Source organism: Scardinius erythrophthalmus, assembly GCF_964197995.2.
Source record: "Scardinius erythrophthalmus genome assembly, chromosome: 23".
NCBI lineage: Eukaryota > Metazoa > Chordata > Actinopteri > Cypriniformes > Leuciscidae > Scardinius > Scardinius erythrophthalmus.
In genome coordinates, this window is record NC_138243.1 from 25,643,774 (window position 1) to 25,671,643 (window position 27,870).

Here is a 27,870-nt window from a genome sequence, read left to right on the forward strand (position 1 = left end):
ACTCCCATAGTATTTTCTTTTCCCCATACAATGAAAGTCAATGGATATTTTCCCCATGAAAGTCAACTGTTTGGTTACCCATAATTCTTCAAAATATCTTATTTGTGTTCAGCAGAAGAAAGAAATCCATACAGGTTTGGAACAACTTGAGGGTGAATAAATGACAGATTTTTTTGGGTGAACTATCCCTTTGGCTATTCTTACAAGCTACATAAATGCAATTTAATTCTAAATATATTTTAAATAAAAGTAGCCTAATAAAGAAAAAATGTGGTACCATTTTTAATTTACACTCATTCATTACACTGGCATGCTGAATGTCCCCCCACTACAACAAAAATAAAAGTCACCACACTGTGGCAGCAGAGAAGAAAAATACCCTCAACAAAAAGCCCATTCAGAGAAAGAGAGTTGAGAGCAACAAAGAAAGAGAGAGAGAGAGAGAGAGAGAGAGAGAGAGAGAGAGAGAGAGAGAGAGAGAGAGAGAGAGAGAGAGAGAGAGAGAGAGAGAGAGAGTCAGTGTAAAACTGTTTTGAACGTTTTTCCAAAACTAACCATGTCACTCCCTCTTTGTATTGAAGATAAACCCCCATTTTCACAGAGATCCAGACATCACCAGACCTAATCAAATTATTTCATGAAGAATTCAAACTAACTCAAGTCGCTGTCAACAAACTGTATGTCTCAGGGGCACATGAGGGCCAGCACTTCAAGAAGCCTGAAACACATCTGTGGCAGCAGCACAGCAGTATTAGAGTTATTTGAGCGTGAGGGAGTGATTCAGGCTCCTCAGGATCTGACTGCAGCTCCAGAACTCCAGACCTGCTCCAACCTGGATGGATCACAGGCAAGAGGCTGCAGAGTAAATCATCTCCACCAAAGTTGGATGTCTTGCTTTGAGAGTTTGCTGGGAAGTGCCATTGACTTGTGCAAGGCTGCCATTATCAACCTGGAATAATGTCCATGGACCGGCGTGGAGGTGACAGGCTGCTCATAAGCTTGTTTGTGACGCTTATCCTTAGGCTCAGCTACTGTGCTGGACAGAGCTATGAACGCTGGGAGGCTGGGTCCTCGTGCTATGGAGGGTTTGACCTCTACTTCGTGCTGGACAAGTGAGTGTTTCCATTTCCATAAGCTTTGAGAGTGTCTTTAAGCAGTGTAATGACACCTGAGAATATGATGCTGTATAATTTTAAATTCATCATCCATAAAAACAACCAAATATCAAGCAGGAAATCATAGTTATGTCAGACACATCAGCAAGCAATTCAGACTGTCTGAACTTGAAGCATCATTGTAGTCTCTCATGCCCTCTATGCTGCAAATCATGACATATTAGGTTTGAACGTTCCTATATATATGGCATAAACCTCTTGTAATCTGAAGGTCTTTGAAATGTGTAATTTACCTTGAATTTATATTCTGTGCAGCATAAAATGAATTTATATCGGAGACGTCTAAGAGGGTGAAGCATGAAAACATTGATTTAGACATGGTCAAAAGCATATCACATGCAGATAAAATCCTCAAGCACAGAATTGCACTGCAGTGTAGCTTTTGTATTGTATTTTTAATAACTTTGTGGATGCCATTTACCATGAATTTAGTAACTAAGAGGACAACAACCCACCTCCAGAAAGAGCTTGGCAAAGACATAAAGAAAAGAAAAAAACAACGGAAGACCTGAAGTGATCATTAAAAAAAAAACACAAATTAATTTATGTTTGTGGGATATTTTGTGTGTGAAGGATTATTTTCCTTTGTCTAGCTCTCCTGAAGGTTCTCCTGAGTGGAGCGTTTAGAACTGTTTGGGTTCCTCATGTGCTGAACCTTTTCACCAGCAGGGCCAGATGTTCCAAAGCCTCAGAGCTGTCTTGAATCAGAGTTCGCATCTGAGCACAAACGATATGGAGATGAGAAAGAGACCGAGGGGAGGAGGGAGAGACAGAGAAAGTATGCCATTGTTTAGTCATGCCAGTGCATTCTTCATTTAAAAGCAAAGATAAACTCAGAGAAAAGAATCAGAGTGAAAAACACACACCCTGTGATGGATAAAGAGTGCATTAGGCAAATGTAATATGCATCTAAATATTTGGATTTCTCTTCGGAGGAAGAATAAAACAATGCCTTCATTGTGCAGGACAACAGCCCAGATTTTGGATAAGTCTTTTTATTGATGGTTGTAGGTTCTTATCTGATGAGGTCATTGCGAAGAATTGGCTCACAGTCCAAGTTTCATTCTCCTGTTGGAACACTGAAAATGCACAATGCTGATATGCTGAAAGGTCTACGTCTGTGTTTTTTTAGCGTGATATATCTCAAAAAATCACAACCTCCAACTCAAACACTCTCTATTGACATCCTTGATACAGTGTCTGCTTTTGTATGGTAGAACAGAAATAGTATGAGCATGTTTTTCTTCCATACTTATTACTTATTACTTATTCCATACTTAGTTACACATACGCTGAAAAAAAAAATTGGTGTAGGGTTTACTTTGGGGGAAAAATCAGATCGGCAAGTGGTTCAGCGTTTGAAATATATTCAAAATGTTCTGTTTTTTAACTCATTAAAATAGACAGTCAGCTTTCTGGACACTAACAAGATATGGGCCTTAAAAGGTTCACACTCACTTTCCTCATGTCGAAATGTTCCAAATTTCCAATATGTTTTAAAAGAGAACGCAGTAATAGAAAAAAAACCCGATTTATTCTCTACATATCACCTCTTCACTCATTTGCGTCCTAATCTAGATGTCTAAAAAAACAGCCATTGTATATTACAAAAGCTTTTGGCTCTTTTACAAATTGCTTTATACGTCATTTTGGCTAAAAGCAGCTGCTTAATGCATAAATGTACAGTAATTGTGGTCTGGGTCTCAAACTTAAAGTCTTGGCCTGGATCTGCATCTTGGCTTATTTTTCAGACAAAACCGCAACTTATTTGCAAAGCATTAAAGGTGATAGTGACCTCAACTACAGTTCGGTAAGGTATTGCAGAGAATTTGCAAGAAATCCATATAACGTCACTGTACAAAAAAAAAAGTTTAATTTGAATACTACAATAAATGCAATCTTTTTTTCAGTTCTCTGAAATGCTTGGCCTTGCATGGTTCTTGTCTTTGCCTGAATTTAAGCATTGAGAAGTTTAGGTATGGGTCTTAAATGGTCTGATATTGGCTCCAATTCCATATCTTCATACCAAAAAAAGAGAGAAAAATATATAGAAAAACAGAACAGTAATAGAATTAGAGACAATATTAGACTGTCCACATAAAAAAAAGTGTATCACCATCTGTTGAATTGATCAAGACTGAATTAGCAGCACTGGTGTGTTTGTGGGGGTGGAGGTGCACAGAGGAAAGCTTCTGCTGACTTTGGATGGCTTCAACGTCGCTTACGTAAGCTTAGCATTTTTTTTATTTGTCTCCACCACAATTGCCCCGCCAGATGAGCTATTACACAAGCTGAGCCGTTAAAGAAGCCCACTTAACAAGAACTTAGCGACTAGATGCTCGGATATCATTCTCTGTGTCAGAAGCTTTTTAAAACGACTTTTTATGACAGTTGGACAGGGACATGCTGCCATGCAAATCTGTAGTGAATTTTGGTATAATCCTTAAATAGGGTATCAGGAGTGTGTAATTTCAGGGGGAAATCACCACAACATATGACTATGCAGCCTAAATCCTTTTGTGGATTTAATCAATCATGTGAACTTCTAAACGGTTTCCAAAGAGTTGGGTGTTTCCAAAGTAGGGTCGGTACTTTGGCAGATGATGTAATGTCTCAGACAGCAGTCATAACTGTAGACCTATCACCTCTGGTCTTGCAATGCCAATATGACAAGTTTTTTTCTTTTCTTTATTTACAAAATGACACCTAAGATTACATTCGATGATATAATCTCTTGCATTGAAAAACTGAGCCAAATTCATCCTGCATGCTTGTGTTAATTTCTTTACTTTCAATGCTTTTCCTTCCTGGTAGTTGATTTTCGTTTGCAGTGGCCTAAAAAAAGAGTATTTGGAAGACAAAATAAAAGTCACTGCAGACGTTAAAATAGTGGCATTCGTCAAGGAAAAAAAAAAGATAAAGCACACTTTTCAAGCAAAAACATTTCAGAAAAGACATTTGTTTTGAATAATAAAGAAAATATAAAATGCTACAAAAGAGTAACTGACATCATACTACTGTACGTCCAATAAAACCAAAACACTAGTCATGATATGAAGAAAATATAGAGCAAATATGAAGAAACCAGCAGTATATGTTTGTAGATGCCTCTTAGTTTGATATTTTATCTTCATTCATTTTTAGTGTTGCTTAATTGTCCATATATTTGTATGACAAAAGAAATGTTGATTGCATTGTTATTTTGTGCAATCCTAAAACTGAACCCTTAATGCATAACATCTTTGACATCATTCTCAGGTCTGGAAGTGTACAGCACCACTGGAATGAGATCTACTACTTTGTTGATCACCTTGCACACAAGTTCATCAGGTGACTCCAGAAACTCAGCATGCCGTATAGGTTTTATTATTTGTGATCCACTTAGTGTCATTACTGCAAAATCGGGTATGTAACCTAAAGTTTTAGGTAGCTGTTGTATTGTGTTTAAAATTAAAAGACTGCACACTTTATGCAATTTTGAGTTGCCACTGTCCAAGAAATAGTATATAAATAAAAGGCTGCAAAGCCAATTTAAGTGCTAAGGAATAATGACAGCTTGTATAGCAGGAAGAGCTATAATGGAACTCCTACTAGACCCTATTAATGTCAGCTTATGATGGTCTGTGAATAAAAAAATAATTTGATCTATTCTGCTCTGTCTTCAGCCCCCAGCTCCGCATGTCCTTTATAGTCTTTTCAACGGAGGGAAGGATCCTGATGAAACTTACAGAAGACAGGCAAGAGTTTATAACACATGCTGTGATTTCATACTGCCAACATCTCTATAGCTGAAAAGCTTTTGACTTTGTTCTTTCTCTTTACTTGCTGTGAGTCTGTCAGCTTTATTTGTGTTAATCCAACCAATCAAGAAGAGCTGGCAGCATTCAAATCATGCTGGTCCAGGCTTTATGCTGGTTACCGTTGGTTTGGCTCTGGTAAAAATACAAATAAAAATGTTAATTAACATGAATTGTATCTATCTTTTTAACTATTTGTTTAAATAAAATGCAGTAAGCAAATATTGCATGAAGTATAAATACTTGAATTGAGTAAATTGCCATGAAAAACTGTCAAAATGCTACAAATCTTAATATTCAGGGATCAGATTCGTGCTGGGCTGGAGGAACTTCAGCACGTCTTACCAGGTGGAGATACCTTCATGCACAAGGGTTTTCAGAGGGTAAGAGGTTATTGCAAAATACAGTACAAGTACAAATCAGAACAAACGCAGTTTATTAAAAAAATTTGTGTGGTTTTCTAGGCAAGCGAGCAGATCTACTATGGAACCGGTGATGGTACGTTACGAATCAAATTCCTCTGGTAACTGACTTGACTTTTTTTTTATTTAGTCAGTAGAAAGGTTCATTTATCTAAATTTGTGTCTCTGGAAAATAGTGATCTATGACATTGTATTATGTTGAATATCAAAGTTTTTTGTGTCTACTTGTTAATGAGGGATTTGTGGACGCATTAATGTTTTTAGATTTGTGGAGTAAAAGTTATAGTTTTTATTTTGATTTAAAAGAAATACCCTAACATTAGACCCTTGGGGTAAGGGTGGGTGGTGGTGTAGTTACCCTCTTTGAATAATTGTACATTTTGTTCTATATAACAACTAAATTAGCAAATGTTTCTATTTATTTCCTATAACACATTGGCTGATGCATCTTCATCCTTCACATGCTAAACTTATGTCTAAATAGGTTACAGTTTAAAAGTGAAGACACATTGTTCTTAAGGGGGCATCTTTCCCCATGTTACCTACTAGGCTATATGATTTTTTAACTATGTTACAACAACCTTAAAAGTTAAACTAAGCCGATGTTTAAATTTAGCACATTTACGAAGTAGCCTACAGTAATTTCACTTCGCAAAAAAAGCTTTCATACATTTCTACATTTTTGACAATGGGGAACTTTTTCCCCCACGCAATTTTACTAATGTGTGTGATCGCACCAAAGTAGCCTATGTTTAAAGATGTCACATTCGCTTGTTCTTTCGCCTGACGAGGTTTGTATCGGATGTCGAAATAATATAAGTAGGCTACTGTCATTATCATGTTATTCTGTTAAGCCATCACAAATAAAGTTTAAAACTTGTTAAAGACAGATGACGGTTAGCTAAATGCGCTATGGTTGCCAAAAGACAATGGTTGCGTGAGACCAACCCCAAAGTAGCCTACGACTGATTACTCTGAGAAATTACTGTCAGAAATTCAAAAAGTAATTGAATAATTTGCTCTCTGAACCATTCTAGGATGTTCTTCCCATGCAACGTACGTGCAGCAACTGCGATACGACGTTGTGACAATTCATTTTTTATGCTAGATTTAGATATCCCCCATTTAGCATGTTATGTGGTGTGGTTAATTTTTAATTAGTCAGATGTTAGATAATTACATACTTTTTAAATATTGTTTATCATTATTATTATTATTCATGGGCCTAACAGGAAATTAATTATAACACCTGCAAGTGTAGGCTTTGAAGAGTAAAAAGACACAGAAGGTTAGCTAATTCAATTTTATTAAAACTGCATATGGTAATTAAATTGCACTTCCAAAAGTAATACGTCAAAAAAGAAGAAGAAAAAAAAAACGCACAGGAAAGCCGTTACTGTTGAAAGCCGTTACTGTAATTTACACAACATCGCAAACTCCATGAATTATCAGCTAACTTTATTCTGTCCCTACAGTTAGACAGAACAAATAAATGCCACATTAGACAAGTAAGTTGTTGTGTTTGAATAATTACGTATCTTATTTAGCTGAGGTAAATTAAACACAATACTCATGTATTCATCCTCGATGAAGAGGTCGGTTGAAATTTAAAAGGCTGATTCGCGCTTCAGGGCAGTGACTACATGTCGTCCAGTGGTTGTCCAGACGCCCTTGGCACAACCTTAAGCAATGGCCCTGAACGGTGGTTCAGTGTCAACATTGTGACAATGCTGTAACAACCTTCACCACACAACGTAGTAAGAAGATTGGGTACTTTGTGCCAAAGTTCTGTGTTTGCTGGGTTCTATAGACTATTATAGATTCTCTCTTTCTTTGTTAGGATACCGCACAGCGAGTGTCATCATTGCTCTGACAGATGGAGAATTGCGCGAGAATGAATTTGACTTGGCAGCCAGAGAGGTGAGACCTTACACCTTAGATCCTGCCATATTTTCCATTATTTCTCCCCCGAGCATGAAAAAAAATCTATTTAGCACCAATAACAGCTTTTAGCCCTGACTTTACCCGTGAGGCAGCAGCTATTTATAAAATAAACTGAACCTTCAACCTTCTTTCTCTCAGACTGTCTCTTTTAGCCTATTATCTAGATAATATTTGCATAGTTTGATATTTCACATGTGCTGGCTCTAATTGAATATATGCAACCCTGTCCTTGATCTGATGAAATGGCAGGCCGGTCGCTCACGTCAGCTGGGAGCTTCTGTGTATTGTGTTGGCGTGAAGGACTTTAATGAAACCCAGGTAAGGTGACAAAATGATTTGCCTCTTCACTATGAGCAGGACATTATGATCTGGATTTTTCAGCAACTGATGTACAATGTAAGAACGAAAGAATAGAGAAGAATAATTTTCATGATTTCTCATTCGGTCACAGCTGGCAACAATAGCCGACAGCGAAGATCATGTCTTTCCTGTTAATGATGGCTTTGAAGCACTGCAAGGGGTCATTGATTCAGTAAGTGAATTAATTAAACTCAGTCACAGCTACTCTCACATCATTCTTTTCATAATTTTATTGATGCATCGAAATAGCTGTTCCAAAACCTTGTGAGCTACCTAGGCAGCATTTTATGTTATCAAATGTGCACGTTTGAGACAAAAAGCATGGCGTCTTGTAGCCAAATTCTAAGGCAGCGTTGCATGAATCATTCACTGAATAGGCAATTTGGTAATGCAACTCAGTGAAAAAAATCAACATTTCTCTTTTAAAAAATAGTTCAATCTTATTCAAATCCAGCAACAAGTTTGGCCAACATATACAGTGTCATGTATTTTGATTCTAATTAGAGTATCTAATCGTTAGCTAATCAAAAAAACACTGGTACACATGCTGACACACATTGTACGATTTTGGGCTGCCCCAGACGAAAGATGACCAAACGTGGCGATTTCTGTGGTCGTGGCTCCTAAACAGTGTTGCTACGTCGCACAGTGTGAGAGGTTCTGCCGTTCTCACGGTCTTGCGACCAAAGCTGGCCAGCGACCATTTCCTGACAGTGTCAGAAATTTAGCATGATCATCTCACAGTGTGTTTGCTGCTACGACCTACGTCTCCTGACTAGCCAATAAAATTATCAACGTGACATGGCGCTAAAACTTAAAACTACCTCAAGCTCCATTTGCAAGATTAGCATGCCAAGCTGGCCTCTGTTTTCTAGCCATGACCGCGTCCATATTCTTTGTTTTTCAGCACACATAAAAACCACAATTGCCAAAGATAAACTCTATTGATATCCATTGTGAGTTGACGCAGATTAGCTGCCCGTGTAGAGCACTAGAATCAGTCATTTATGAGTTTGCATGATTTAAGGCCCGGGTATACTTCATTTTCCATGTTCCGCTCCATCTCGTGCACAGTTGAGTGAGCCTTTCAAAGTACACTCCTTTGGCCGTGAAGTCTAGAGGACTTTGTTTTCAAGCACTCAAGTCACTCACATATGTGCTGTTGTACGCGCACCATCCGCACGGCCACAAAAAAATTGGGCTGCATGCGGAAAGACACTCCTGTTGATGAAAATTACGTTACACGGACAGTGCGCAGTGCTTTAGAATGGTGCATACTGTATTCACTAGAGAGCTCACTAGGTTTGGGCACAGAGCCTTTATATCACACAAGTAAAACTTAGAGTAAGTTGTCAAAATTGGTGGATGTCTCTACAATAAATTGACTTTGACATGCAAAACATTCAAACATAAATGTATAAATTTTTTCTTGCCTCAGATTCTGAAGAGATCCTGTATAGAGATCCTCGCCGTGGAGCCCTCCAGTATTTGTGCAGGAGGTAAACTTACGCCAGGCCTGAAGCAAAGACCTAGTTCAGACAGGCAACAAAAATCATATATATATATATATATTTTTTTTTACATATACAACTGTAAAACACCACATGAAATCTGAACTTTTATATTAACTTATATATTGGATTAAAAAGGGTTTTTTTTCTGTTCAGGACACATGTATATAACATAAAACGCAATGTGTTTCCTCCCGTCCCAGAATCCTTTGAGGTGGTGGTTCAAGGGAACGGATTCCTTCACGCCCGCGATGTGAGCAGAATCCTTTGCAGCTTCCGTATCAACAACACCCTCACCGTGAGTAAGTGAAAAACAGCACAGACGGATTCCTGTTCCTTGCATTGCTAGCTGTGAGCTGCGGAATTATTAATAGGCCATCCTGTGTTAGCATTAGCTGCTAACCCAAATGATCTCCTCAGTTGATAAAGAACAAAAGTGATAGTTGATAAATGACTGAAACTTTTATTCATCCAGGCCAAGCTCAACTCACCAGTGGAAATAGAAAAATAAGCATTGTCTTCATGCATGTGGCAATGCAGACAGCTTTGTTTTTGTCTTTTGTAATGATAAAGAAGCCAATTGAATCCAAATGTCAGTATGGCTGCCGTGTTTTCTGCAATGGTCTCGAGAAAGGTTGGCCGCAATACTTGTAAATCACAAGACTTGCCTTGAACGCAAACCACATGTGCAACAAACACACATCTACACACCATTAAAAAACACACCATGGAAAATATTACCAGGACTTTTGGTTTGGGATATTAGATGTTTTTAATTGTTTTGTATAGGTATTGGTTTGATTAACATGCGTAATGTCACAAAAAACATATAGGTGAACAAATTGAATTATTTTAGGGTATGTCGTAAATGATACTCCCCATCGTATGGCTCTTGCATAACTGTTACATTTGGTAACTAATAAAATGGCTCAACGCACAGCGCCTGGAACGCTGGATTTATCTTGGAAATGAATGGCTAGAAATTGGTCTGCTGCGGTGTTGATGTCTTAATGATTTCTGAGCTCTGAGCTTCTATCCTTCTCTCTCAGCTGCTGTTTTACTTAAAGAATATCAGATGGCACAGGGGAATGCAGGGCCCATCTCACCAGTGCGATTCTCGGCCAGGGTAAATGAGGCTTTGGAGTCAAACATTTTCCAGTTTCTCATTTTTCATGTGGAAAATGTCAAGAGGATGAAAAATTCTGCCCTTCAGTTGTAGGCTGAACCTCAATGGTAAAGATATGCAATGCAGCTTCAGTGTTTTTCTTCTGAAAATAATTATAAGTGGTAATTGCTAAGGCAAGCATCTCCATCACTTATACGTAGGGTTAGGGGCTTTTCAAAGGTCCTCAAATAACTTGTCTTGCACTGTCTGTGCTATATAGGCATGAATAATACCTCAAAGCATGCGGTTTATTGAGAAGAGGTGTGCTATTACGAGGAAATGAGCAAAACAACCCCATAGACTTACAATTCAACAGGGATTTGAGGCATATCTACAGAACAAAATATAGAGACTTGAGTGTGAACACTTTTGACTTGAGACAGGGAGTCACCACCCAGTGATCACCCAAAACTGCCTAGAAACTACATAGTAACACCCTGGCAACCAACCAGATCACTGTATCATCTTGGTGTTGAGTTCTGCATTAAGCACTATAAAAATCTAGTTTATTAAAAACAGCAATAAGTAATGTTATTTTTTTGTGAACATTCATAAGTTTGGGGTAAGATTTTTTTTAACGTTTTTGAAATAAGTCTCTTATGCTCACCAAGGCTGCATTTATTTATAAAACAGTAACCGGTGATATATTATTAAAAAAAAAAAAATAGCTGTTTGCTATTTTAATCAAGTTTTCAGTGTCACATGATTACGGAGCACCTAAAGGAACATGGTTGTGGAAAAATATGGGTTGGCGAGAAAACCCCCCAGATTTTTTCAAAAGTTTTGTGAGCGAGCGCAAAGTCTCTCTGGGGAATGCAAAACATTTAGCGAGAAAACACAAAAGCATTGACATATTTTTTCCTCCAATCTCATTTTTTTTGAATCACCATGTTCCTTTAGGGGCTCCTTACATGATCTTTTCAGAAATAATTATAATATACTGATTTAGTGCTCATGTAACATTTATTATTATCACTATTCAAAACAGTTGTGCAGCTTAATAATTTTTTTCAGGATTCTTTGATGAATTGAAAGTTTCTAAATAACAGCATTTTGAAGAAAAAAAAAACATTTGGTAACATTATAAATGTCTTTACTGAAGCTTTTGATATATTCAATGCATCCTTGCTCAATAAAAGTATTAATTTCTTTAAATAAAAAAGGAATCTTACTGACCCCAAACTTTTGAATGGTATGAAACTAGTTTTGAAAGGGTGGTTCAGACTGGTTTATATGTTGAGCTGCTGTAAAATTATCCACAAATACATGGTAAACTGAATCACTGAGATCAATCCTAAGGGCACTTGCCAAGCTGCTTCTTGTCCTGTGTGTTGTTATTCTCCAGTGAAGAGGCCTCTGGTAGTTGAAGACACGTACCTGCTCTGCCCAGCGCCTGTACTGAAGGAGGAGGGAACGTAAGTGTTGCTGGAAACTCTTTCTTCAGCTGAAGCAAAGAAAGCTAGAATGGAAAGAGAAACACACAAGCCAAGAAACAAATTCAAACACAGGACAGAAAGACGCCCAGCTCTCTCAAATGCATTCTTATTCCAGGCTTTTTAGCTTATAAAGCATTGTAAAACATCATAATTTTATATGTAGCCTACTGTACAGTAAAAAACTACTGATTGAAATCCAAATTTAAACAACACATGTAGTCACGTTTTAATTTACAGTGGAAACAGTAAAAGGAAGTCCCTGCATAACCCATCGTAGTTGATTCTATTGTGTTTAAAAAAAAAAAATGTTATTTTCAGATTTTACATGACCTAAAAATGCATCACAGTTTCCACAAAAATATTAAGCAGCAAATCATCATATTAGAATGATTTCAGAAGGATCGGGTGACACTGAAGACTGGAGTAATGATGCTGAAAATACAGCTTTGATTCCAGGAATTAAATCACCTTTTAAAACATCTTCAAATAGAAGATACATTTCAAATTTGAGTAATATTTCACAGAATTACATCTTTTACTGTAAGTGTAATATCATATAAGTGGAGCATTTTTATCTTTTTACCAACCCCAGGGGTAATACTTTATCATACATTTAGTACCTTAGTTCGTTTTAGTAAACATTAACAAGCACTTTTTCATATTTCTAGCTATTTGAATATCTATTAACTAACTAATGATCCGTTAAGCATTATATAATGTTTATTAATGATTTGATAATGAAAGTTATTATAAAGTTTTACCACCCCACGATTAAGAATAGTGTATATGTAATTTTATACACTGTATACCCTGTATACTTAATAATTTTTTTGATTAAGCATGAAGTTTTATTTACTTAATAATCTTAAGGCAACGGTTTCCTAATTGTTATCAGTTAAGTCAACTGATCACTTTTTACAGTGTGCGTAATTTAAGCCCAGATGGAGTTGAATTTTGTGGAAAAATGCAGAATGTATTTAAATATGAAAGCCAAATATTTCATAAAAGATCTTTAAAAAAGAAGAACAAAACAAGTCAGACATTTTTGTCTCTCTATTTCATTCATAGGTCTGCCTCCCTCCATGTCAGTATGAACAACGGCCTGAGTTTTATCTCCAGTTCTGTGACCATCACGACCGTCAGCTGTGTGAGTACAGTAACCCTGCAGGGCAGCAGTGTCAAGCCCACTACCACTGTTACACTGGGCAGAGCCACTCCCAGTACCACTACACTGGGCAGTTCCTCTAGCTCAGCTCCATCTTCAGTCTACCCTCTGAACACAGTCAGTATATTCTGTCCTTCTTGCCCTCTCTAAAATCCAACGCTCCTCTGGTGGGGTGCCTTTCCAACAGTACACTGGTAGATTGCAGCAGATTTGCTGCGAGACAGAGGCCCAAAAGCATGTGAATTGATTGAAACCGTTGTTAAGGTGTTGAACGTGTGAAAACATGTTCACCTGAAAACCAGAAGATAAATATATAAATAAATAAACATGAATACAAATAATTTTCTTTGATTTTGTGGTGAAAGGTTTCGTGAGATACTATATTTAACTTCAGACAGGGTTCCAGGCATAGTCACTGACGCAGAGATCCAGATACTGCTTTAAAAAAGCTCCTTGCATAAATTCCTATTAATATTCTCTCCCTAAACTCCATTACACCGCAAACTTTTAAGTGGAACCCCATCCAGAAGGGTTTGAGTGTGGCATGAGGAAGATTATTCAATGTTTGTTTCCTTTGGACCATAAACCTCCCCTGGATCTGTGTTTTTGCTCTGTCCATCAGACCGACGGAACGTTCTTGGCGATAGCGCTGCTGATACTTCTGCTGCTGATCGCTATGGCCACACTCTGGTGGTTTTGGCCCCTCTGTTGCACCGTGGTAAGTCTCGCACTGAAGCCCCTCATCTCAGCTTTCTTTTTCAGAAGTCACCCCAACCGGAGCCCAAAATCCAGTCATTACTGTGCTGAAAAGTGGTTTTCAAGCAGTTTTTGAGCCTATGATGTCTCTTCTGAAGTGCAAATGAATGTGAAATTTTGAGCCATGGAAAAAGTCTTGCTAAGAAGTGAGATGGGATAAAAAGAAAGAAGTTAAAAAAAATGACATTTTGCATTAAAATCTAATTTCCATTCCTTCAAAGATGATTCCAGTGACATGAAAGACTGTAAAAAAAAAAAAAAAAAAATGTTTCTTTTCATTTGCAACAGATTGTCCATGAGCCGCCGCCGCCACACGTGATGGACGACAGTTCGGTAAGAGATGCTTTTTTTTTGGTTTTGATTTTCTTCCATGTTTTTGAGTCCTGAACGATGTCAAGATCACAAATTGCAGTCAGCTGTTGGAGTCCAGTGTGAAAAATGAAATCTGATTTTATGTCCATCTCCAGACCTGCACGTTGGGTAATTTAGTAACTTTAGAGGGATAGTTCATCCAAAAATTAAAATGGTGTCATTAAATGGTGTACACATGTGACGTTTGGAAACCATGTATCTCTCTTGCTTCTGTGGAAATCAAAAAGGAAGTAAGTTAGGAAAATGTCCAGGCTGTTATTAACATGCAAAATGTATAGCTGCTAAAGTGATAGTTTACCCAAAAATAAAAATTCTGTCATCATTTACTCGCCCTCAAGTTGTTCCAAACCTGTATGAGTTTCTTTCTTCTGCTGAACACAAAAGAAGATATTTTGAAGAATGTCAGTAACCAACAGTTGATGGGCCTTGTTGACTTCTATTAGGCTGGCTAACGTCAGACCAAGTCTCATTTGAGACTTGGTCTGGGAACCACGTGTTCATTTTCTCGTATTTGAGGCATGGTTTACGAATGCCCAGAGCCGTTTATTGGGCACTATAAATGTCTATCAAATGCGCCTGTACGTAGCTCATAGCCAATCGCTTCAATTATACCAGACGACGTATGTAGAGTGACAGAAATTCGACAAGGAAAAAGACAATGGGTCAAAGATTTATTTGTACACGATGGCGTTCAGCGAAAATTACCATTTGTGCAAGATAAACATGAGGGTAACGTAGAAGGTAACGTCGAGTCTGATGCCATGTTGGATCCATAGATATAAACAAACTGCTTCGGTGTCGTCATCGTCTTGCTGCTCCCTCCCCGTTCTGTGATTGGTTCCCTTTTTCAGGGGAAAATCTGGTCCATGGTGTCCGGTGAATAAAATCACGCTGCGAGCAAGGCAGCATGGGGAAACCCAGGCTAGACTTCTATAGTATTTTTTGCAATACTATGGAAGTCAATAGGGCTAGTCATCTGAAGCAGGGTTATTATACTTAACAAACTAAATCTAAAACCATAAAAGAATCATTTTTGATTGAAATAACACTGGTCTGAAGCCATGTGATAGCTTTGTGTAAACAGATCTATATTTAAGACATTATTCACTGAAATTCTTCCCCTCTGCTGTAGCTCTCAAGTCACATTTCGAACAGCTCGAATTAGATTGGAGAGACAAAACAGAGGGGTAGAATCCTAGCAAATAATCATTTAAATTGAATGTAGATTTTCAATGCTATGCCTTGCTGTTTTGGTAGGAGCCACAGTGTATTCTCATCATGAAACCTTTTTCCTCCAACAAGATTTCTTCAGAGGGTTTTGCTTGTGAGGAGACGCCAGCTGACATTTGTTCCAAACATTTGCTCAGCAAAGTTTTCACAGATGTGGTCCCGGGTGCCAAACTGATAATGACAAAAGACAGAAAGCGTCAGAAAATTATGTGATTTAAGGTCTCGAATTTTCAAATAAAATCCACTCTGTAATGTTGATGAATTTTAACGATTTCCCCCCTTTTGGACTAGGATAAATGTAAACATCTGGAGACGACATGACAAAGAGCAGTTCCACTGTTGAGGAATTTTTGTAGCCTACTACCTCTTCAAGTTTATGAATTTTTGAGAACAATTTAATTGTCCATAGCACATTTCAACCTGGACACGTTGTAAGTCTTCCTCTTTCCAAGTCTCAGATTTCTCCTTCAAAACAGGAAATTCCACAAGCTTAAAGCAGGTCTTGCAGTGTCTGAGGTAACAGTCTGCAGTGGAAGTATAAACTGATCTCTTATTCCTGCTCTCAGGGCTCATCACTGCAAAATGGAGATCTTTTAATCTCAGAAAGATCAACTGTGCTGTACTAGGGATGGGTCATGATGGTTGAAAACAATTCACACATACATATATTAACTACTGTTCTAATATTTGCTAAGAATGATGTTTATATTTAGCAAGGACCGCATTGAATTGATAGATAGTGAGATTGAATACATTTACAATGTTATAAAATATTTTGATTTCTAAAAATTCAGTTCTTTTGAAATTTCTGTTCATTAAAAAAATCAGGGGAAAAAAAATTTCGGTTTCCACACATTTGAGCTGCAAATCAGCATTTTCGAATGATTTCTGAAGGATCATGTGACATTGAAGACTGGAGTAATGATACTGAAAATCCAGCTTTGATCACAGGAACAAATTACATTTTTAAATATATTCAAATTGAAGTGAAAAACGTATTCAATTAAATATATTTATTTATTTTAATCATTTTTCCAAATGCTTTGCTTCATCCATTTGTCATTTAGTCAACAGTTCTCCCAAAACAGCAGAATTAAAATGGAATTTAAAAATTACATTTAGAAAATAGTTTATTATTTTAAATGTATCATTTTAAAAATTAAACATTTTTCTTAAACCCTGAGGACAGTGCCAAAAGTTTCAGCAGAAGGTAATCTAAGGTAATATATAAATAAATATGAAAACAGTTCTTCTAAGAGAGTTCCTGTCCTCCTAAGCTCATTAAAACGGTTGCAGTCAGACTGCAAGGGAACATATGGAAATTCAATTCTGTCTGATTTCTTATGAGCCAAGAAATTCAGATGACAGGAAGGTATAGGCTGACATCATTTCCTGCACTGTAAAAAGTTTAACTATTATTTACTCAATTTTATTGGTGAAACATTTTTACACTCAAAAAAAATGAGTAAATTTTAAAGCTGTGAAATCAATGAAATATACTGTATGAATTGAGTAAATGCAAGTAAAAAAATTAAGTAAATCTGAGTAACTGCATCTGGTACATTAACAAATAAAATTGAGTAGAAATAATTTAACATTTAAACATTAAAAAAACAATATTTATGAGTAATATTAACTGTTTTTATTAATGAGTAATAGTAACTTTTTTATTTTCTCTAAACCTTTGTAAAATAGTACTCCAGACAACCACCAGTATACATTACAGTGGCCTTTATTTTCAATGAGTACAGCAATACAGCACATTTTAGACTGTTTTTTCATGTATACAATATTGCCTGCATTTAAACTTATTTAACAAGTAAAAATGAAATATTTAAACATTCAGGTAGCCTAATTCAAGTGTAATCAACCACTCTGTTATCCAATATCCACCGAATCTGCGCTGGTCCTCGTGCCGGAGACAGACTCGCGCTCTGCGGGTGAACTTTGAACTTCATACCGCCGTCCTGCGTTTCACTCACAATCACTGTCTGAGGCACAGCCGAAATATACTGCGAGCGACTGACATAACCTGCCAATAAACAAAAAGTGATAGTTCTGAGGACATTTTATCATCCAAATGATAATAATTATATTCATTATCATTATGAAAGTCATGTGTTTATGCAAAGCGTTTCAATCACGCAAAAAGACAAACGCGGCTCTCGTCTCGTTTAGGTGTCGAATAACGCCTCTGTGTGTTGTTTTGCATTAAATATGATTTAAAGCACAGTAATGATTTTATAGATAAAATAAAACATACACCAACCTGAATTTCACAGTGAAAATGCACCAAATCTGCGACGCTGAGAAGAGAGCTGTTGTTCTGGAGACTGGAGAGTTCAAACCATAGACATAATATACATAGACGCCCTATTGGCCGCTGGATCGTACGTCAACGGCGCCGCCATACTGCGGAGGGCAACTTTCCCATACCTCTCATAACGAGAATTGAGAAAAATGCCTATTTCTTGTGCTGCTTGGGGCTTTACAAATCGCCACACAATTGAAAACAGGTCTCAGGGAATTACCTTTCTCAAGCAAAACTGAAAATTTGTTTCTGGTTGCATTTCATTTACTATTTTTATTATCAGAGGAGAAAGGCCACGAAATTTAAAAATACTACTGTTATTGTGTCACGAAATGTAGTTTTAAGAGTTTTTCAGTCGACAATGTAGTTGTTTAAAGCTCAAATCTGTGGTTTATTTATAAAGATAGCGCCTTTTTAAAAATGTTATCTGACGGTTTCGGAGTTGTGAGATCCAGCGATCCCCGCGGGCGTTCAGCGCTCATGTACCCCGCCGAGAACAGCCTTGCCTCGGCTATAGTGCATGTCGTACACCGCTTCTGAGTTCTGACGTTCGTCGCTGTCAGTCTAGTGAGAATAATTCGTCTTGTGTTTATCTAACGGGCGATCTTTGGTTTCATTAATCTATAATTTGTTCCTTGGCAGATTGTTTTGGCTGAGGGCAAAGTGAAGTTTCATAACTTAATATATTTAGGCTATTATAACAGTGTAGCCTGCTGTATGTTTGACTGGATCGTTTACTTTATTTCTTGATTTGTATAGCTTCTTATACCTTTTAAAAACTGAAATTTAACAAAAAGAGACAGGGTTGCGTCATTTTATTTTATATAGCCTATGTAATAATATTTTAAAATGTATAAATTTACATTATTTATTATTGTTATTATAATAATATACCACTTACAATTATCAATCTATTATAGTTATGCTGTCAAATTATTTTACTATTCATAGTAACTATTTAACCTATTATTTTTTATTGTCTATATTCTGTAATTGATATTTCATATTCTACTGCTATTATTATAGTATACATAAACTATATGCTATTATCAATATATTATTATTATTATTATATTAGTACTTATGATATTATATAATTATACTTTTCATTACTATTTTATTTACTGTATACTGTTTGTTTATTTTATTGACTAAACTATTTACTATTAGCCTACCTCTCACTTTATCTTATATTTACTATTTGCATTGCACTGTAGTTGTACCATATCATATTACCATAAATGATCCATCAGTTATCTTTGTTATTGCTAAAATCGGGTCAATGACAGAATATGCTTTTCCCACAATAAGAAAACTTTATTTAATTTAATGTGAAAATTAAATTATATCTCAGTATGGGGGTGTTCACAATTCTTATCCAAGAATGAAAAGCTAAATACATGACAAGCCAGAGCTTTCGCCATTCCTTATTAAAAAAAAAAAATATATATAAGTCTATCTATCGAGAGTTTAACTAACTACAGATGGAACTTTTTTTGTACACCACATACAAACCACCGAAATCGGTTGATAAATGTAATTTTTTTTGGTTTTTATACAGAAAAACCGCAGCTCAGCAGTTTACTTGCATTTGATTACAGCGCAGTCTTGCCCTCCACAAAATGGCGGACGCGTTGACGTATCGCAGCAACGTTCCAAAGCGGCCAATAGGGCGTCTATGTATATTATGTCTATGGTTCAAACAGCCACGCTCACTCCAACCGTCGAGTTTTCGTCACGTCAGAGGGTGGGGGAGGGGGGGCGGGCATTGTTTTAATTGAGTAAACTTACTCAATTTTAAGAGCATGTTAAATATATTAATAATATTGATTTGAATTAAGTAATTTTTTTGTTTCTTGAAACAGATCAGTTTAATTAAACATTCTCAAATATGTTGATAGAAATTTCACATATATATTAAGTATATTATAAAGAAATAATTGGTTTGTCAAATACTAAATTATTTTATTGAAAAAAACTTAAATATATCTGTAAATTTTAGATAAAATTAACTGTTGGATTTTTACTCAATTATTTTGGTATGTTTAACTCAAACAATCAAGTAAACGATATACAGAGATTTTATTAAGTTAATAAAGTTAAAAATTTCTGTAATATTTACTAAGCCACAGAATTATTTTTTACAGTGTGTGGTGCTTGGAGAGGATTATTTTTTTTACATGGTTTTGAAGTGTATTTCAGTTCATGAGAATAAATAATTACTTTGTTCTTGTTGCACCCTTAGCATAATCAAATCAAACAAAGGATGCATTCATTTGTAATTGGCTCTTCCAAACACTTCAAATGATCTCTTTAGTGCCTAATAACTGGGTCAGTGTGGCTGGTTAGCATAAACCAGTCAGCCCCTGCTGCTAGATGATGTAACTACACCATTATCTATGCAAAAGTCATCTTTTTCTGTTATCTTTCACTGAATTTTTTGAAGTAATGGCAAATATTTCACTATAATCTTGTAGATGTTTTAAAATGCCAACAACAATTTTTAAGTTAGCGGAAGTTAACATGTAATTAAAATCAACTATTTATTTACTATTTACTATTTATTTTACACAGAGATGCATTTTCACAATCCAATCAATCAAGTTATGCTCAACATTTCTCAAAATTCACGACAATTTTTAATAAGAATGTCTTTCTCTTAAGGATGAAGAGGATGAAGGCTACCCAAAGAAGAAGTGGCCAACAGTGGATGCTTCGTACTACGGTGGGAGAGGAGTTGGTGGCATCAAAAGGATGGAAGTAAGTCAAGGGTGTTTGGAAAGAAAAGAACAGCTTGCATTCACTCCGGTCCACTGCAGTGATACGAGTGTGTGTGTGTGTGTGTGTGTGTGTCCATCACAACTCCAGGTGCGCTGGGGAGATAAGGGATCCACTGATGAAGGAGCCAAACTGGAGAAAGCCAAGAATGCACGGGTGAAGATGCCAGAGCAAGAGTTTGAGTTTCCCACCACACGGACCCTAAACAACGGCATGCGAAAACCCATCTCCCCTCAGAAGTGGTACTCCCCTATCAAGGTAGATCTGTTTAAGCCAAAGGTTTTGTCAAATTAAAAGTAGGTTAAAGCCACACCTCCTTCAAAACATATGAACGCGCACAGCAGAGTCTTCAAACCACCACGAGACGAGAGACAAAGTGAACTCTCAAAGTAGAAAATCACGGGTTGCCATCTCATAACCATAGTTACAACATGGCGTGAAGCTCGCTGTGCCTTTTTAATTATTTTAATTATTCAAAAAAATTATTATTTTTGCGCAGAGGAATGGAAAATACATACATATGTTGACAGGCAGGTACAACATCGGACCGAATGCAATGATTGGACGAAAAAATGTTGGTCCTGAGACTTCCAGAGAAGACATTTGTACATGTTTTAATATTTAGACCACTATTGACTGCTATTAGGATGTGTAGAGAGTTTCAACCAGTATAACAAAAAGTTTTTATAAGCTATTAACTCAGTTAACATAATGAGATAACCAATAAAAACATTCTGAAAGCAATGAAAAAAAATCTTCTGAAAAAAAGGTAAAATTCAGTGACAGTTTATCGACAGGTCTTTTGACAACAGTCAAACAAGTCTTCTAATATATGTTATAGATATTTCAAATATATATGGATTTTTTTTTGTGTTCATCTTTACATTATATTGTTAGTCATCTGATAGATCTATATTAATGTATTGTGACAAGTTTGATGGTATTCCCACCAGACGTTTTTTACTTTTTACACCAACAGATGAATTAATTCACAAAAAATGACAGTATATATTACTATTTTTATTTTATTTTTATATATAATTTAAATTCTTGATTCACCATGTTTTGCTGGTGAACAGCATTGCATTGCTGGCCAACCAGTGACCAGTGACCAGAGCCAAAGGAGCTCTATTCAGCTTGGACCAGAGTTACTGTAAGATTCACATTAGTCTAAACCAACTGGCCAGCGATGGCATTGTAAAAGGTACCTTTTACGAAGTCAAAAAATGTTCAAATCCCAGTGTGTCCTCACAAAAACACATTACACAACAGCTATGGATGACCCAGTACAGTGTCATGCTTGCGTTATGCTCATCTGGTGGACAACAAATGACGTGGCCAGGGTATGGAAGACTGGAAGGAACTCAGAAGAAACGGCGTGCTGTTGTGGTGGCCTCGGCCAGTCCGGGAAGCGGCTCATGCATTGTTTCATAATGTCTCTGTCAGATGGAAGGGGAGGGTTGATATAAACCAGACGCTGAACCGAGCTGACCCAAGAGAGATGAGCTTTGCAGAGCTGGTCCGTTTCCCAACAAAACAAACTCCTTTTCTCTTTCTCTTCCACCTTCTTTCCTCAGGATTATGTTGGGTGACAGTCCACTCTGTATGGAAGCTTGTTTCCGCCACAGAATAAAATATTTTAAAAGATAATTGCGACTTTTTATCTCACAATTGCGAGTTTACATCTCGCAATTCTGACTTTATTTCTCAGAATTGCGAGATATAAAGTCAAAATTGCGTGAAATAAAGTCGCAATTGTGTGTTATAAAGTCAGAATTGTGAGATATAAAGTCAGAATTGCGTGAAATAAAGTCGCAATTGCGTCTTATAAAGTCAGAATTCTGACTTTTTTTCTCGCAATTGCGACTTTATATCACGCAATTGCGAGATATAAAGTCAGAATTGCATGATATAAAGTCGCAATTGCGTGTTATAAAGTCAGAATTGTGAGATATAAACTATTCTGAGGTAAAAAAAAAAAGTCCCTTAGAATTGGACGTTATATCTCACAATTGTGAGTTTATATCTCACAATTCTGAGAAAAGATGTCAGAATTGCGAGATATAAACTCGCAATTATGTGTTATAAAGTCAGAATTGCATGATATAAAGTTGCAATTGCGAGAAAAAAAGTCAGAATTCTGACTCTATAAGACGCAATTGCGACTTTATTTCACGCAATTCTGACTTTATATCTCGCAATTCTGACTTTATAACACGCAATTGCGACTTTATTTCACGCAATTGCGACTTTATATCTCGTAATTCTGACTTTATATCGCACAATTCTGACTTTATAACACGCAATTGCGACTTTATTTCACGCAATTCTGACTTTATATCTCGCAATTCTGAGAAATAAAGTCAGAATTGCGAGATGTAAACTCGCAATTGTGAGATAAAAAGTCGCAATTATCTTTTAAAATGTTTTATTCTGTGGCGGAAACAAGCTTCCATAACTCTGAGAGGCAGAGATTAAACACACAAACAGGTTGAGAAAAATTAAGACAAACTTCAGTGTGTGTGATTCTGCACGGAATTCACTCTCAGTTTAGTCTCCATTGAAGCCCACAACTCTTCAAGAAATGAACTGAGATGTTATCCAGGGCAGCGTGAGGCAAATATTACTAATAACTGTTTTCTAAGAGAAAATGATTTACTGTACCTCAGGGAGTTATTGGTGGTTCCAACAGCCAATCCTCTATTGAGCTATATTAAACTATTTTGGATGTTTTGTCACATTGGAGACATTTGTTTACTAAAAACCAAGTCTAATGATTTGTAGCTGACTTATAAATGAAAATCCATCCCGGCAATCTCAATGGAATTGCCACAAAATACAAAAATCCTAATCCAATTATTACCAAGTGGCTAGGATTGCCACATAAAAATAAAACGAAGGAATCAGTTATCAATGTGTAGACTATTTTTCATTTAAAAATGTTCACAGATGTTCACCTACTTCACGAATTAAAATGGTAGTTAAATGTAACAATAAATAATAAATAAAAACAAAATCATGCATAGAATTTTAATTATTTTAAATGATTTCCAGTTGCTTTTCTTAATCAATTTGCATTATCCACTTGTTAATCAAGTTTAAAAAAATGCAACTGGACCCACAACTGGCCACCAACAAAGGCAAATGCTGTTGAAGATTTATCAATTTAATTGTTTATTTATCAATTTGAAAGTAACATTTTATTATTATTAAATACATTGATACTTGATTTATTTGTGCAGCACTCCTAGTCTTCAATATCTGAGAAAAGTAACAGGTGAAATTATCTGTCTGCTACATCCTAAAGCAGTTTATTTTACTGCCAAATAATGAGAAACTTGACATGTCATTGAGTTGAAAATACAAAGTGAAGAGTCAGTCAATCAGATGTTCCAATTAGATGTTCCAATTAGATGTTCCAATCAGATGTTCCGATTTTAGGAACATGCATTTCTTTCTCATTGCTGTTCCAATTATTATATCGCTCTGATTCAGACAGGAAATTAGAAACTTGACAATTAACACTGCATATAATGAATGTAAATGAAGTACCTTGGTCCTCTGTCTCTTTGCACGGCTCTGGGTAGTCAGTTACAGATTACCCTGACAATCACTTTTGCTTTGTTGATGAAGTGTGTTTTGCAGCTTGAATTTCCCAGCAGCACGCTGTCAAGTGTTGATCTCCTTGAACCGCTGTTGTGTTTGAATCTTTCAGGGGAAACTGGATGCCCTGTGGGTGTGGCTTAGGAGAGGATATGACCGTGTATCCGTGATGAGACCTCAACCTGGAGAGAAGGTGATAAATGGTGTCATGCATTACACAAATGCTCCCTAAAATTGCAGATATTTTGTCGGTTTGTGGCTTACGCATATAAGCATAAAATATAGGCTATATATTAAGGGTGTAACAATATATCGTGTCACAATATATCGGAATACAAAAATGCAACAATATGTATCGTGGATAGTGACAATATTTATTGTGTTTAGTTCACCCAATATAAAAATTACTGTGAGAAAAAAAATCAAGTTTTCAGACTTTTAGTGTCAGTACTACATTAAACTACTATACATAATGTTGAATATAATGTATAGTCATACAATGGGGGAATATTTGTGGGTCCTGATAGTGCCAAACGTCTTATGTTACCAGTAAAAAGTGGCCTACATTATTTTAAATATATCTAGTCAGTGACAAGTGCAAGCATATTCGTCTTAAATAATTCTGTATTTTCAGCTTCAGAATCCTCAATATTTTTATTCTGGTGTCACCATTGTCCTGTGCATTGGGTTACCAGCACCAAGTCCAAGCCTATTCATTTACAACCACAATGTAATATAAAATTTAGCATTTTAATATTGTATCGTGATATGTATTAAATCGTGACATGAGAGTATCGTTACACCCCTAATATATATACTCAGCTGTGCTTATTGCTTATGTCTGACATTTTTTTTAAGTTAGAAAAACACTACATTAAAAGGCAGAATCTGTTTCCACATAAGGAGGTAATAGTAGTTAATGCCCAGAAAAGCAGACCTCTGGGTTCTTTCAGAATCTATTCTTGTTAAAAATGTTGCAGGCAGATTGTGAGGATCACGTGAAAACCAATGTGAGGTATATTGAGGATGAAAGGAAGGCCAGCTGTTAGCAATAAGTGCAGTCAGAAACAGAGGCAGAGTGAAAGTACTCAGGACTCTGGCATTGGTTCAGACCAATAGGACCAGTCTGCTAATATTCCTCCTGCCTAAAGGAATGCACCATAGTCTGCTTAAAGCATCAACCACCCTCCCCTTTCCCTCAGAGGAATGCACAGAGGGGGGGGTTAGGGTGTCTGATCTGCTGTGGTAAATAGAACAAAAACGCTGGACAGAAATCAAATGGCCTTTAAAATTAAAGCAATTGGCCTGCTTTGCATCTTCACAGGGAAACAAGAGCTTCTGTTGATACTTTAAAGCACAATTTAACTGCACTGAATTATATAACACAAAACTGGGCTAAATTCATCTCACGAATGGCATCTTTATTATTCAGAGCCATACTCTTAAACTCTTTTCCTTGATCTTTTAAAATAAAAGTTTGATCTACTAAAAACATCTACTAAAAGGAACAGAAGAGCCTTTTCAAAACCATAAAAAAAATCTTACCAACCACAAACTTTTGAACGGTAGCATATAATAGTTTCTGTTTTCTAACATCAGAATAAGCTGAAAAGGCTCTTCTGCTTACCAAGGCTGCATTTATTTGATCAAAAAATGGAGTAAAAACACTAATATTGTGAAATATCATTACAATTTGAAAATGTAATTTATTCCTGTGATCAAAGCTGAATTTTCACCATCATTAGTCTAGTCTGGAAAACAACATGCATTTTTTTGGTCAAGATTCTTTTATGGATATAAAGTTCAAAAGAACAGCATTAATTTACTGTGACTTTTGCTCAATTTAATGTGTCCTTGGGGAATCAAAAAAACAAAAAAAACAACTACCGACTCTTTTTAGGTTTTCAGAAGCTCAGCACACCCAAGTGTAAAAACATATAAAAGCTTTTATAAATGGATTTTTACATTTTTTACTCTCTAGGGTCGCTGTATGAAATTCACCCGTATGAAATCCTGCCCACCTCCTCGATACCCGCTTTACAACAACCCCTCCAGCCACATCTACAGCCTCCCCCATAGCAGATGCCCTCCTGTCCCGCAGGGCACCCTGCCGCCCACCCCACGCTGCTCCGCCCACTCTCCCACCTCCACCTTGCCTCCTTTGCCATCAACCCCGCCCCCGACAACCATAACCCCTCCCCCTTACACACCACCTCCAACCAGAGCTCTTCCTTCAACCAGTCTGAGTATCAATGTGACTCTGCCTCCTCCTCCTCCTCCCACACCGCCCTCATCACCCAGCACCTTGACTCCGCCCCCTCAGGCAGCTCCGCCCGGGCGAGCCCCGCCCCCTTCTCGTCCACCTCCACGCCCAGGCCCCGAGGACCCACAGTTCTACCAGGACTGAGTAGATCCAAGAGATTTGCACAAGAAAAACTGCTGGTTATGTTGGTGGCAAAAATTGAGGCCTACATTTTCCAGGCATTAGAAAGGAGCAGCATGATTATTACAACTGGCAATGTCTGCAGATGGCAGTGACTGTATTGCACACTTCATTCTGATTGGTTGACAAACATTCAAAGGTGTTCATTTTCTAAAACTGCACGTCTATGAAGTAGTTCTAGGTTTGTTAACTTTCAGAATCACCTTGCCATGTTCTTTATTTTGTTTCAAATGAACAAATAACAGACACTGACGAAGCAAATCGGAGACAAATTATAAACATTTGAATAAAAATAAAAAAAATATCCATGGAATATATAGTTATTTGAACAACTGAGAAATATGTACACATCAACATGAGGTAATGGTGTCTTCAAACAGAATAATTGATGATAGACCATTAAATAATTGAAGACTATTCGGCAGTCTGTTGACAATTCTTTGGTAATAAAGTAGCCCTGGCTATTCTAATACCTACTGTCTTCAATGTTAGTAAAAATGATTCTGTAAATTATTCACATTGTCATCATTATTAACATCTTAATTAGTTTTTCAGATACATTAGAAAAGGTCGAACGAGAAGCATCAGTATTACAGATCCTGTTGTACTTGTTCAGCTTTGATGCCTTTTGAATAGGTCAGGAAAACATCTGCAGGATACAACTTTCAAGTGACTGCAACAATGGCAGGGAACATTGACAAAAACTGAACCCAGAAGAAAATGAACATGTTTGAGCCATACATTTCCAATTTCCAAGGAACAATGAGGAACAAAGCAGGCTTTTATTTTGTATATATGAATGCTTTCCAAACAGCTGTGCTAAGAATAGATCAAAATTCATGAGTAAAAATTCATGAAAAAAACTGTTGTTTTTGTTCTGTTGTTTGCCAGTGATGCATTAAAATGGATAGTTCACTGAAAAGTGAAAATTCTGTCATCATTTACTCACCCTCAAGTCACTCCAAAACCCATTTGACTCACAAATGAAGGATGTCTGGGATACTCTTTTCCATGAATTTCATATATTTCCCAGTATATTCTGCTAAAGAAAATCACACAAGTTTGAAACAGCGTGATAATAAGTAAACGATCACAGAATGTATAATTATTCTGCAAACTATTCATTCATGCATCACATATTTGCAGTTTTTTATAACTTCAGCAATGTATTTTTATTTCTCATGCTGGGTTGAAAGTTTGTGCTTGAGCTGTTGCAGATGTTCAGTGTGTGTCAGGCTATTAATTGTAAACGAAGAGCATGTTTTTTACACGCTTCAATTAAATGTTGGAATTTGTATTTGGGTCAGCATAATTAATATGGGCTATCAAGAATTTCAGCAAAATAGCATGTTTTGAGTGGCGTTTGGGGAGTAGAAAAATTATAACTCAGACCTTGAAACCA

At 36.6% G+C, this 27,870-nt stretch overlaps 1 protein-coding gene across 3 annotated transcripts; it reads left to right on the top strand.

Moving 5' to 3' along the window:
- The first annotated feature begins 686 nt into the window (after positions 1-686).
- On the top strand, positions 687-27,763 carry antxr1b (ANTXR cell adhesion molecule 1b). Of its 3 annotated transcripts, none has more exons than XM_081355066.1 (18): positions 687-1,112; positions 4,434-4,505; positions 4,841-4,912; positions 5,274-5,355; positions 5,437-5,470; positions 7,235-7,314; positions 7,588-7,656; positions 7,790-7,870; positions 9,137-9,197; positions 9,413-9,511; positions 11,720-11,789; positions 12,879-13,092; positions 13,598-13,693; positions 14,020-14,064; positions 20,309-20,404; positions 20,513-20,680; positions 24,138-24,218; positions 26,007-27,763. In XM_081355066.1, the coding sequence occupies exons 1-18, from the start codon at positions 958-960 to the stop codon at positions 26,430-26,432; spliced, it is 2,001 nt and encodes a 666-aa protein (XP_081211192.1). In that variant the 5' UTR covers positions 687-957; the 3' UTR covers positions 26,433-27,763. The 3 variants fall into 3 exon arrangements, with proteins under 3 accessions (XP_081211192.1, XP_081211193.1, XP_081211194.1); XM_081355067.1 differs by having other exon boundaries at positions 12,879-12,957; XM_081355068.1 differs by lacking the exons at positions 687-1,112; positions 4,434-4,505; positions 4,841-4,912 and adding an exon at positions 4,921-5,110.
- The last annotated feature ends 107 nt before the right edge of the window (positions 27,764-27,870 follow it).

Coding starts and splice junctions, on each gene's coding strand:
- antxr1b (XM_081355066.1), top strand. CDS start 958: ATGTCCATGGACCGGCGTGGAGGTGACAGGCTGCTCATAAGCTTGTTT. Junction 4,506..4,840: donor CTTGCACACAAGTTCATCAG/GTGACTCCAGAA, acceptor CTCTGTCTTCAG/CCCCCAGCTCCGCATGTCCT. Junction 5,471..7,234: donor CTACTATGGAACCGGTGATG/GTACGTTACGAA, acceptor TTTCTTTGTTAG/GATACCGCACAGCGAGTGTC.